The sequence below is a fragment of the Canis lupus genome, chromosome 5 (genome assembly GCF_011100685.1).
Source record: "Canis lupus familiaris isolate Mischka breed German Shepherd chromosome 5, alternate assembly UU_Cfam_GSD_1.0, whole genome shotgun sequence".
NCBI classification, from domain to species: domain Eukaryota; kingdom Metazoa; phylum Chordata; class Mammalia; order Carnivora; family Canidae; genus Canis; species Canis lupus.
The window spans coordinates 9,941,422-9,954,978 of NC_049226.1; the positions used below are offsets into that span (position 1 = coordinate 9,941,422).

The 13,557-nt window shown below is 40.4% G+C and overlaps 1 protein-coding gene and 2 long non-coding RNA genes across 3 annotated transcripts in view; 2 read left to right on the forward strand and 1 right to left on the reverse strand.

The window, feature by feature from the left end:
* Nucleotides 1-6,511: 6,511 nt before the first annotated feature.
* Nucleotides 6,512-11,818, reverse strand: LOC111095799. The gene is made up of 3 exons (XR_005359114.1): nucleotides 11,770-11,818; nucleotides 7,787-7,923; nucleotides 6,512-7,186 (listed from the first exon to the last, which is right to left on the reverse strand). It is a non-coding gene; the product is annotated as an uncharacterized LOC111095799 (long non-coding RNA).
* Nucleotides 6,960-13,557, forward strand: part of LOC119871789 — a 55,140-nt gene continuing 48,542 nt past the window's right edge. Inside the window, exon 1 of the long non-coding RNA XR_005359115.1 lies at nucleotides 6,960-7,144. This is a non-coding gene — a long non-coding RNA (uncharacterized LOC119871789). The remainder of the gene's footprint in view (nucleotides 7,145-13,557) is intronic.
* OR8B8 (olfactory receptor family 8 subfamily B member 8) lies at nucleotides 12,065-13,012 on the forward strand. Its single transcript, NM_001388784.1, has one exon. It carries the CDS (start codon nucleotides 12,065-12,067, stop codon nucleotides 13,010-13,012), a length of 948 nt encoding a protein of 315 aa, NP_001375713.1.

Sequence of the window (13,557 nt, forward strand, 5' to 3'; positions counted from 1 at the left end):
ACAAGTGTCTGCTCTTGCTTTTTTTTTTTTTTTTTTTTTTTTAAGATTTATTTATTTATTTATGAGACACAGAGAGAGAGGCAGACACAGGCAGAGGGAGAAGCAGGCTCCATGCAGGGAGCCCCATGTGGGAATCGATCCCGGGCCTCCAGGATCACACCCCAGGCTGAAGGTGGTGCTAAACCGCTGAGCCACCGGGGCTCCCCTTGGATTTATTTACTTATTTATTTAAAAAAAATATTTTATTTATTTTTTCATGAGCGACAGAGAGAGAGAGAGGCAGAGACACAGGCTGAGGGAGAAGCAGGTTCCATGCAGGGAGCCTGATATGGGACTCGATCCCGGGTCTCCAGGATCACTCCCCAGGCTGAAGGGGCGCTAAACCGCTGAGCCACCAGGGCTGCCCTTGGATTTATTTTTAATTATTCCCTGGGCTTAAAGGTTTTTGGTCCACCATGGCAGGGGCTTCTGTGAGTTTACGGAGAAATTATTAACAACTGAAATAGGGAGCAAAAATTGGGGTGAAACAAGCATTGTTTGCTAACACCTAAGCCCCATTTTAGTTGAATCTGAAGTTATCAGCTTTAATGGAGTAAGGGGATAATAGGAAAATTTCCTTGTTTTATATACCACATCTATAATAACTGCAGCGTGGCCAGGCTGTTCTCAAAAACTTTTCTTTTTTTTTTTTTTTTTTCTCAAAAACTTTTCAAAAGGGTTGCTCTATATGCTCTATCATATCCTATTCACTTTGTTGAGGGAGGCCTCCCCACCCTATGATTATGGGGTTGACTGAACACACAACACTCAGTGATGGACAGACAGGTTAACAGAAGTTTACTAGTCACATACACTCACAACCCAGGAATGGAAGACATGGCAGGTCATGCAGGTCCATGAGGGGTTACACTCAAGAACAGCGTGACCAACCAGGGGCTGTGACAGGCGGGCTTTCTAGTACTGAGAGGACTAAGTACCCATTTGTTCCAATGGGAGAACTTCCTTGGCTTTCTTTGAATAGTTTATTCAGTGGCTTATTCATTGACTTCTTTGAATAGTTTCTGAAGCTGATGGGATGCTGAAACTCTAGGACACTCAGGGATTGGCAGGGATCATCCCTTGGACCCCATAATAAGGAGGATTGTGTAGGTGGGAGACCTCATCAGTGGGACCAGAGTCAGGAGGAGAATTCATGGTCATGCCACTCGAGGCTGTTCTGGTTTCCCTCAGATGTTGAGGTAACACATAATGTTGGGCCTTATTTTTAGGTCTTGTCCCACACACACACATTTACAAAAAATCACACATGTTTGCATTTATGCACTAATGCAAAGCTATGCATATATATGTGGGTATATTATATATGAAATTAAGTGATCAAGAAGAGAAAGATGTAGCTCTCTGATCATCCATGCTGAATAGCTAGTTTTGCTTTGCATAGGGTAACGAACTAATGAGTGAGAGGCTTTTTAATTTGACGGGGTTTAGGGGAAGGCCTCCCCAAAATATGCCACTTTGGCATACTGATTGTTTTAAATTCAAGTTATTTAAGAAATAGCCAGGGCAGGGCACTTGGGTGTGGCTCAGTGGTTGGGCGTCTGTCTTCTGCTCAGGTCATGATCTTGGGGTGCTGGGATTGAGTCCTGCATCAGGCTCCCTAAGTCCTGCTTCTCCCTCTGTCTCTGCCTCTCTTTCTCTCTCTGTCTCATGAATAAATAAATAAAATCCTAAAAAAAGAGAAATATCCAGGGCAACATGGACAATCTGACCCTCCTTTGTCCCCTTGAAAGCAGGAAATAAATCTCCCATGTGAACAGTACCTTCCCCGTACCAGGAGGTAGAGACATCCTCATTATCAGAGACACAGAATTCAGTGCCAAAGAAGTCTATGTAAACAAATCTTGTTGTTTTTATTAATTAACTACCTCAGCCCAAATTCTGTTTAGAATTTCTTACTAATTGAAACTTCCATACATAAGTTTTCTTTGTCCTTTGAATTTCTCATAGCTTTGTGTTACTTTGTCTAAAATATATAAAAAAGCTGCATGGCTTGGTCATTTCTTTGCGTCTCAATTTTATTATTGGCCTCTGTGCATACAAAATTAAATTTTCTCCTGTTAATCTGTCTCATGTCCATTTAATTCTTTGACCAGCCGGAAGACCTTGAGGAATAGAGGATAATTTTTCCTTCCCCAAAAAGCACAGCTGAGAAATTTCAGCTTAATAATCAATTTACTTCTGATTTGGGGCTAGGTGGAGACGTCATACAAGAATAAGAAGGTTGTGCTAATTTGGGTTGTTAATTTTGTATTTTGCCTTCATTAAAGAACCTAGGAGATAGAGAACGTTTTAGAAAGAGGATAAATAAATTTCACATGGCTGAGTTTTAGATGTCTATTCAAGACATTTAAGTGGAGAAGCCTGATAGTCTATTGACAGTACAGGATGCAAGTATAAACTAGACAAATATATTTGGCAGCTATCAATTGTATAGAATGGGTTAATCTTAGCCAGTATGAGTGACTGACTGCCTGATTATCTTCCAGAGCTCCCTAGGGCAGTGTCCTCACTGTTAGCTAATCCTATGGAATGTATTTCCTGAAGATATATGGTGTTTTATAACTATGGGTCACATCCTGTTTGGGGCAGTATATGACAGCTTGCCAACATTGTCTAGTAATAACAAGCAGATTATAATAATTCAGTAACAACCTCCACCACCACCACCACCACAATAATAATTGCATCTGGTTTCAGCAGAACCTGAGGGTTTTCAACAGAGGTTGATGATACCTACAAGGCCTCTTGCTCTAAGAGTAGCAGACTTTGTACTTCTAGGTACCAAGAAATTTCCCATATAGTTAGTGATGGTTCAAGACCTGAAAACAAAGTTGTGTAACCCAGTGGTGGGAGAGCAAGGAAGCCTGCGCCAGAAATACCTGGACCCCTTTGATTGGCTACTGCATTCTCCTTTACTTGAGATAATGCTGTTACTAGAGGAAAAGGGTTTGAATCTCGTGAGTTCTTTTAGCAGTTGAATACTTAAGGCAATTAAAGTTAATTAACATATTAATGGATGGTATTGAAACCTGAGGAATGAGTGGAATTACAGTTTGAGGAGAAAAGAAAGATGAGGTTGGAAATTCGAGGTACTTCAACATTTAATGCTAGGCAGGGAAAGGCATCTGGTGTACTATAGGTAATATCACAAGGTAAATAAATGTTGCTCCTTGATTAAAACTAGTCTTTAGAGAAGTTCACTAGAGAAACCTTTGAAAAGTGCAAGAAAACGTTACAGTGGTTTTGTGGCTTTCCTGCTCAGACAAGTTAAAAAACAGAGAGTCTTTAGCATCCTACAATTAGGATTTCTGAGACATCTCTGTCCAACAAGTTAAGTCTGTTGCTTCCTACAGGATTGGTGAATCTTCATTTTTAGGATTTATTTTTTTAAATCAATTGAGACATCTCCACTAATGCCAAGAATAACCCCCCTTCCATCAAACTGCCTTTAAATAGGCTGTGTTATCTCCTTGTATTTGCCCCCTCTGGGGAGAACATGATATTGGAACATGGCATGCCCTTAACACACCTTGAAATCATATATTTTACATTGCTAGTGTTAGTGTAATTTGCTTTTTATAGCACATATATTGCTGAGTTAAATGTCACTTAAAAATGGATTCCTATTTTAAGAGCAACAAACTGTGGGCTATGATGAAACTAAGCTCTGGGCAGCTCTGGACTTGGGAAGGCTCAGAAGCTCTTTCTGTCACTGAGTAACTTTTCTTTGCCAGTCCTCAAAATATTGGAAGCTTTCCTCTATTCTGTAAATATCTTGATCCTGGAAGTCACACCCAATAGGCACACGTCACCTAGCATGACTGTCAGTGTCAACATTAGTATATTTAATATGTCAAAAATATTTACAGTGAAACCAGTTATATAGAACCTACATTATTTATTTTTTCACAAAAGAGTTTACATAACTATTGATAGGACACTTCTAACAAATTCCTTCAGTATTTGGAAAATAAATGTATCCCTGAATATATCAGTTTTTCACATCTGGGCTTTTATTGAACCATATTTATATTTCTTTATACTGAACTTAGTAAATATTAAGGAACATTATGTGTGTTCATCATTGTGTTCAATACTGGGTGTGTAAATTAGACAGTATTTCAACATATGATTGTGCTTGTAATATAGTTGGGGCTCCGGAAATTCACTCCTGAAGCAGTGGATAAAAGGCAGAATTTAATCAAGTGGATAAAAAAAGAAATAGAAGAATAAGGGTCTGTGAAACTTCATTAATTCAAAATTATAATTGACTCCTGAACAATGCAGGAGTTATGGGCACTAACTCCCATGAAGTAAAAAATCTGTGTGTAACTTTTGACTCCCCCAAAACTCAACTACTCAGAGCCTACTGCTAACCAGAAGCCTTTCCCAATAATATAAACAGTTGACTAACACATATCTTGTATGTTAGTTATATGTACTATATACTGTATTCTTACAATAAAGTAAGCTAGAGAAAATAAAGTGTTATTAAGAAAATCAGAATGAAAAGAAAGTACATTTATAGTTCAGTACTGTATGTATTGAAAAAAATCTCTGGGGCCTGCACAGTTCAAATCCATGTTGGTTAAGGGTCAACTGTACTTATTAAACATTATGACAGTTGATCCTTAGAACAATCCTATATGTTAGGTATTAATATCTAAGCTTATAGATGGAGTTGCCAACACACAAATACCAAATACCATAAGCGTACTTGGCCAGTGAGTGATGTGATCAGAACCCAGATTATCTGGCTACAAAGCTTGCTCAGAACCATCACATTTGTCTTCACTGACACATTTACTAATGACTTTCTCCTAGCTTGTGTTGAAAGGTTCCATCCTTTACCCTTGACTTGTGGTTTCTGGGATCTTCTACTTACATGATTTTCCAATACAAGTCTCCATGATCTTCCAAGCTCCCCTCTCATAGGAACAGCTCCTTACTGATCATCCCTCCTAGACATACTTCTAGCATAATACATGCAGGTTTAAATTCTAGCTCTTTATTTTCCCTCTTTATTTCCCTTTTTCTGTGTTCTGGAATTGAAATCTTAGTCACCTTTGATACTGGAACTTTCATCTCTATTCTTCCCCTCATGATCATTAATTTAGCAAATCCTGCTAATTCCTCCACTGCTACAAAGGCCTGAAGGCTCAGAGAGACCAGGCTGTCTAACTAGGACATAAGCATGTCTGATTCCTTTGACTCAAGGAAACGTTCCTGTGTGCAGCAGGATAATAATAATACCTGTTCACAGGATTTTTGTAAAAACTAACTGAATTAATTGTGTAAAGCACTTTGCATAGTTCCTGGGACATAGTAAGCACTTAAAAATGTAAAATATTAGTACTAGCATTAATATTCTTGAATCCATGGGATGATATTTTTAAGCATGCCAAGTCTGTACTTTCTGAAGATTATACATTTCCTATAAATGACATAATGTATGTAAAACCCGCTAGCTTGGTGCATAGTGTTCAATATGTGTTAATTATTGCCCCTCCATATAGACCTCTGAGGTCTAGATTCTAGGATTCTATGTTAAATATGTTTATTATTTATGTAGATATTTGTATGTTAAGGAGGCAAAGATGCTTAATAAAATAAATTGAGATTAAATATATGCAGAACCATCACTTGCCATCAGGGAAATACAAATCAAAACCACAATGAGATACCACCTCACACCAGTGAGAATGGGGAAAATTAACAACACAAGAAACAAGAAATGTTGGAGAGGATGCGGAGAAAAGGGAACCCTCTTGCACTGTTAGTGGGAATGTGAACTGGTGCAGCCACTCTGGAAAACTGTGTGGAGGTTCCTCAAAGAGTTAAAAATAGATCTGCCCTACGAGCCAGTAATTGCACTGCTGGGGATTTACCCCAAAGATACAGGTGTAATGACACCTGCACCCCGATGTTTCTAGCAGCAATGTCCACAATAGCCAAACTGTGGAAAGAGCCTCGGTGTCCATCGAAAGATGAATGGATAAAGAAGATGTGGTTTATGTATACAATGGAATATTACTCAGCCATTAGAAACGACAAATACCCACCATTTGCTTCGACGTGGACAGAACTGGAGGGTATTATGCTGAGTGAAATAAGTCAATCAGAGAAGGACAAACTTATACGGTCTCATTCATTTGGGGAATATAAATAATAGTGAAAGGGAATAGAGGGGAAGGGAGAAGAAATGGGTAGGAAATATCAGAAAGGGAGACAGAACATGAAGACTCCTAACTCTGGGAAACGAACTAGGGGTGGTGGAAGGGGAGGAGGGCGGGGGGTGGGGGTGACTGGGTGGCAGGCACTGAGGGGGGCACTTGATGGGATGAGCACTGGTTGTTATTCTGTATGTTGGCAAATTGAATAAAAAATAAATTTATTATAAAAAATAAAATAATAAAAAAATAAATATATGCAGAACCATATAACTCTTGATATTTGCTTTCTCAGAAGTTAACTGTGGCTATTTCCAATAAAGCTCTTTCTGTTGCCATCTCTTCTCTTCAATGAGGTTCTGTATGTATCTCTTCTTCTGGAAGTGCCATTTGTGCTTGGACTCCTCTGGTATGTGGTGATGGTCAATGCACTTGGGACAAGCCTTGTGGCACAAGAAGTCTAAGGGTTAATGCATGAGAGACATTGTATTGCATTTACAGGTACCACGCATGGAATGACACAAATAGATTATAATGAAAAAAAAAAAGGTGGAAAAAATAGAAATAAATAAATAAAGAAGCACTATATAGAGATTCAAGTTTTGGAAAGAGGGCAACTTTGCAACAAAAGAATACAGTTAAGAATAGTTCTTCCTACACTGCTTCCTGCTTGGGCTTCATCTGCTCTTCAAGGAACATGACTTTAGTGAAGCCCCAGTTGAGAAGATTTTGAAATGTAGTTCCCATGGCAACAGGCTCTGAGGTGACATAAATCCAAAGGAACTTTTCTTGGTTCTCTGTCATCCAAACAAGAATCCTCTAAGGCTCCTAAAGAAAAGTCAACTTTTAATGAAGCTTGGGTCTTCTTTGCTGTCTGTGCTCATGGAGTCCTTTTCCTGTGGGTCTTATTTCAGGTTTGTAGTAATGATTTATTTTCTTTAATTGTGAGTTGATAACTGTAGGAATGAGAGGAGAGATTGGGATTTATTGTAATCACCACCACAGCAGTGGCAAATTTCTAAGTGTAAGATTTGTGCTTGAGGCCTTAAGAGATTAAATATATATCCCTCGTGTGAAGTATAGGCAAGCAGTGGGAATGCACAAATGTCATCCAACACTCACACACAAAAGACATACGCACGTACACAGGACTGATATAGGAGTTGTAACTAGCTTGCCAAGTGGAGGACAGACAGCTGCCAAAGTGATTCTGATTATACACCCACCACATGATGACTCCAGCTGCCCCATCCCTACTAAAATGTACAATCAATTGAGTGCTGTTTCAAATTTCATAGAGATCTATTATTTGGTTATAGAATTTGTCTTCATGAAAAAAAAAATAAGTCCTGGAAGAGGGTGTAGAATGTGGATGACCCCCAACGAGTTCTTAATAGACTGTGTTGATCAATCTGCGACATCTTTCCTGAGAACTGCTTTTGAAAATCAAAGGTAGAGCAAACATTAGGACTGTGATGTTTGGGGAAGAGGAATGTTTACCAAAACTAGAAATGGGTACAGAAAGAGAAGTTTGGGGGCTGTGAAGGAAACCTTACCTGACTTTATAATTTGGCCTTTGTGATGTGATTATTTGAAAAATAGGGTGTCCGTGGTGGGACAGGAAATAGGAACTGCTGCAATACTCAAGGATCCTGATGCTGTCCATGGATTAAGTTATGCTGGAGAGTTGGGCCTTAGATAAAGTTTTGAAGAAAAAAGATTATTTCTGAATTTCTCTTATCTCAATCAGCTCTCTTCTTCCTCCCTATATTAGCTTCTCTCTTGCCCTTTTTAGGCTCCTCTACTCTTAGAAGCTTTTTTCCCCTTCATTTGCTCCTAAAATGATATATATTTTATGTATATTTCATGTATATTTCCCATAACATTTATCGAGGCTCCTCCATGTGTCAGCCTCTTTGCTTGGCTCTTGCATTTTATGATTTAATTTAATCCTCATAAAACCTTATAGATTATTATCATTATGCTCATTTTACAGATGAGGAAGGTTGGGCATCTGAGATTAATAACAGTTTTGTGAGCTGCTGCAAGCCAGGTTTGGTATTTAATTTTCAAAATAAACATGAATAAACCTAGTTCCAAACCATCAAAGCTCATGGACGTAAACGGGAGATCACAGAGACAGCAAAACATCGTGAGGAGAGTGGCTCAAGGTACTATAGGACTTTCTGGTTAATTTGCACAAGGGTATGAGCTGGTAATGATCTGAGATCCTATTTTGTCTGTCATTTTACTAGGACATACTCAAGACATAAATTCTCTGAAATATGGAATTTCTAGTACTTGATAAATTTAGTGACTCATATATTTAGTTTCCTGACCTGGAATCAAATAGGTTTGGGTGAGGCTGCTTCCTCCCAGGTGGAGTAAGGAACATTTTGGTCAGACTTGCTCCAGATACTATCTTAGGAGCACCTTAGCTGGGGTTTCCATAAAAAGCTGTGCTGGGGACAAGGACTGTGTACACATAGCTTATTTTTGGAAGTGATCTCATGGAAGAGGAAGAGTGAAGCAGGGAAGGATGGGAAGCTAATCCAAGGTGGGCTGCCAAGGTGTTTACCTTAATGGGAAATTCACAATTAATTCCTTTGAGGCCCCTTTAAGAATCAAGAATGAAGTACCAGAGACACAGAAGAGCAGAGCATTTATCTTTTGACCCCCAAGGAGTATTACCTCCTTCATACTTCTAGGTTTGCACATGCACCAGAGCGGGTGGGTGCATTCCAACAGACAGTCTGGGTGTGAGGCAGAGACTGGGATCTTAGAGCAGAAAGCAGGTAAAAGTGGTGCAACTGGTGGATTGTGCTCTCTGACTGCAGCTACATGCAGCCAGCTGCCACAGCAACAGCAGAAGCCAAAAAGATGGGCTGAAATGAGGCAGAGACAGTGTCCAACACAGAGATCTTGGTGATGGGATATGTAAAAATGTTCAGAGTGGAGGGGAGATGACACCTTGGCTATAAAAGGCAGGGATTTGTAATGTGCTAAAAAGTTCTAGAAAGGCCTTTTGCTCCATTTACCTCTTTCTCATTCTGAAAGTTTATCCTTTGTCCCTTATCTTGTTGTCTGCTGGAGTTAAAGCAACTTGCCTGAATTATAAGATAGAACGTTGCCTGGAGGGACTATTGAATCAAGTCATTAACACCCAATAACCCGCAAGACTGGTAGGTCTTCCTCAGCACATCTGATCATGTCATTCCTCTGGTCATGCCATTCCTCTGTTCAAAATGTTCCATGGATTTATACATTTCTTGTCATGGCATTTAAGTTTCTCCCCAATACAACCCTCGGGTGCTATTCTAAGTTTGATGTCAAATTATGTCCTTTACTTGTACTCTGCATTGTATTCAACCAAATCAAAGACCAGGTAGGCTTCTTCTGGATAAGCTGGAAACCTCCTCCAACTGGAGAAGTTAGAGATTCATGTTTTATTCGGACTCTACCACCAACCAGCTGTGTGATTGATTTGGTCTCAGTTTTTCTGTCTGGAACATGTAGGGTAGGAGGGTTAGATCAGTGAATTCTGAACCTGGCTAAATATCCCAATCACGAGGAATAGATTTAGAAGAAAAAAACTGATTATAAAGTCTTATGTCTGAAAATTCTGATTTATTATGTTTAGATTGGAATAACAGAATACGTACTTTTAAAATGCATAGATAACTCTAACTCAATGTGAACCTCAGGACTAGATTACTTTTAATATTGCCTCAAATCTATGAGGCCCCAAATTTGTGAATTAGCTGTCACTGAGCTCAAGCAAGACTGAGAGATTGGGGCACAGTGGGATAACTTTTGTCATGAGGGAGGGTTAGAAAAGGAACAAAGGAAGCAAAATGGGGAAACAAATGTTGGTGGGTCTGGTGGGAAGAGGGGTCAAGCTACAAGGCCATGACAGTCAATATGAGGGCACTGGGAGCCTCCTAAAAGAGATCTGACAGGATGGAGGACAGGTGCCTCCTGTCAAGGATTCCAACAATTTAGCAATTTTGGAAAAGAATGCTCTTAATTGACAGGGATTTTTTTTTTTTTTTTTTTTTTTACTGCCAAACTCAAGTTCCAAGAGATCACAGAGAAGGTCTGTTTCTCCTTGGACTAGATATTATGCAATTTCTGTGATGAACTGAAATTTAAGTGGTGTATGGAATGCCCTTCTCTGAACTTGAATAGCATTTTATTTTTAACTTTTCTGGATCTTAGCACATTTTTTTTCAGCATATTAAGTTCAGTGTGTTCTAGCTTAATTTTTCCAGGAGATTGTCAGACCCCTGAGGGCAAGGACTCTGCTTATATATTTCATTATCTCCCACAGGGAGAGGCTAAACACAATCATTAAGAACACCAGATTTGAAGCAAGATGGATCTAGATTTCATATGGCCTTCGTAATTTAACATCTGGTGAATTATTGCATCTCTAAAATGGGAGTGATAGGGATCCCTGGGTGGTGCAGCGGTTTAGGGCCTGCCTTTGGCCTAGGGTGCGATCCTAGAGACCCAGGATCGAATCCCACGTTGGGCTCCCAGTGCATGGAGCCTGCTTCTCCCTCTGCCTATGTCTCTCTCTCTCTCTCTCTGTGACTATCATAAATAAATAAAATTTAAAAAAGAAAAAAGAAAAAAAAGAAAATGGGAGTGATAAAACCTAGTTCATAGGATTTGGGAAGAGAATTAAAAAGAAATATTACATGTGAAATGATATTGGATTCTGGCCTGCTGGAGTCAGTACACAAGTGCTAGGACAGAAAGAATGCTTGGTACATATCGTAAGCCCTCAATAAATGGTTAAGTTATTATTTTTTGTACAATACTTTGCATTTTATTGAGTAGATATTAATTGGGCAACTAAATAATGTTTCTAAAAGCCCATTCATATATTATCAAGGGTATAAGCCAATATTACTTTTTTAACAGTTAGTTTCTAGGGCTGTGATCCTGGGGGATCCTTTGGCTTTCTACTTCTAATCAGGTCCCCAGATCCCCAAATCCAGAATAAAACCCCTTAGTCTCCCATCACCAGCTGGCAATGATTATAGGCTAAGATGCTGTCTCCCTTCTACAAACTGGAAAATAGCGTTGGGGTAAAGCCTCCATCAGACATCATCTTCTTAAGCTCAGAGCAAATTCTAAGGCAGTCCAGATTCTGATCCTTTAAACAGAACGGGAGTTAAAATGGTCTGTGCTTAGTTCCTTTTTCTGTGTTAGCACCATAGTCATTTATCTGTCTGAACAATCATGGATAAGATTTGGACTGAAGGGTACATTGTGGAGGCTCTAGGCTGAAGGAGGGTGAGTGACTGAATCTGGACAGAACTTAAGTCCCCAGCCTCACATAAGAAAGGCTTTGGGAAGGACCACCTCCCTTTTCTGCTTTGTCCTTGGTGACCACAGGGTGGAAACTCCAGGCACAGGTGGGCTGCCTTCAACCTCTGAGAGGACTCTCCCCAGATACTGGCCCCAGATTTTGCGACCTTGAGCAGAAGCTGGAGTTGGAAGGACACAATAAATGGACCAAAGTAAAGACCTGGGAGACTCCTCAGCTCATCTTTGAGACCCTCTTCCCAGCAGCATCTGTCCTCACCATGGAGAAAGGTCCATTCTCCAGAGGGTGCTTTAGTGGCAGAGTCCTTAGGGAGCCTTGAGATCAGACCTACAGGCATCCTGAGAGGCCTTTCTGCTGAAGTTCAAAATCTCTGTGTGGATTCAGTTCTTACAAATAGGAGGTGACTAGGAGGAGAGGGAGTGTCTCTGTTTCTTTTTCTCTCTCTCTTTCTCTCTCTCCCCCCCTCAAATTGACTCTTTCCCCTTGTTCTCACAGAATGCCTTTAGTAAGAATGGCAGCTGAGAATTCCTCTGTGACAGAGTTTATCCTCTCAGGCTTAACCAACCAGCCAGGACTCCAGATTCCTCTCTTCTTCCTGTTTCTAGGTTTCTATGTGGTCACGGTGGTAGGGAACCTGGGCCTGATAACCCTGATTGGGCTGAATTCTCACCTGCACACCCCCATGTACTTTTTCCTCTTCAACTTGTCCTTCATAGATTTCTGCTATTCCACTGTTATCACTCCCAAGATGCTGATGAATTTTGTCTTGAGGAAGAACGTCATCTCCTACGCAGGGTGTATGACTCAGCTCTTCTTCTTTCTCTTCTTTGTTGTATCTGAGTCCTTCATCCTGTCAGCAATGGCATATGACCGCTATGCCGCCATCTGTAACCCACTGGTATACACTGCCACCATGTCTCCTCAGGTCTGCTTCCTCCTTCTGTTGGGTGTCTATGTGATGGGGTTTGCTGGAGCCATGGCCCACACAGTGTGCATGGTAAGACTGACCTTCTGTGCCAACAATCTGGTTGACCACTACATGTGCGACATCCTTCCCCTTCTTGAGCGTTCTTGCACCAGCACCTATGTCAATGAGCTGGTAGTTTTTATTGTTGTGGGCATTGATATTGGTGTGCCCACAGTTACCATCTTCATTTCTTATGCCCTCATCCTCTCCAGCATTCTCCGTATTCATTCTACCAAGGGCAGGTCCAAAGCCTTCAGCACCTGCAGCTCCCACATAATTGCTGTTTCCCTCTTCTTTGGATCAGGGGCATTTATGTACCTCAAACCATCCTCTCTTTTACCTATGAATCAGGGGAAAGTGTCCTCTTTGTTCTACACCATCGTTGTGCCCATGCTCAACCCACTAATCTACAGCTTGAGGAATAAGGATGTCAAAATTGCTCTGAAGAAAACACTGAGCAAGAAACCATTCTCTTGAGAAAGGAGTAATACTTAGGAAAGGGCCTTTCTTCCTTCCTTATATGATTCAGGTTCCACTGGTTACATGGAGGAAATTTTAACTTCCTCCTTTCCACTTTATGCATCCTTTATTTATTTTTTTTAAATTTTTATTTATTTATAATAGTCACAGAGAGAGAGAGAGAGGCAGAGACATAGGCAGAGGGAGAAGCAGGCTCCATGCACCGGGAGCCCGATGTGGGATTCGATCCCGGGTCTCCAGGATCGCGCCCTGGGCCAAAGGCAGGCGCTAAACCGCTGCGCCACCCAGGGATCCCCTATGCATCCTTTAATTTAAGAAGATTCTTTAATCTAGGGTACTCATATTTAGTGGACCTTAAAGTTCCTTTAATTCAGTTCCCTCATATTTCTGAGAATAGATACAAGTTTATATACCTTCTCCAAGGTCACTCAGTTACCCAGCAGCAGGACTGTGACTAGGATATAGGCTTTTGATTTCTAATACTAGTTGTTTTCCACTATGGCTCACTTTCTTCCTCCATCAACACTGGAAGATTTCATTTC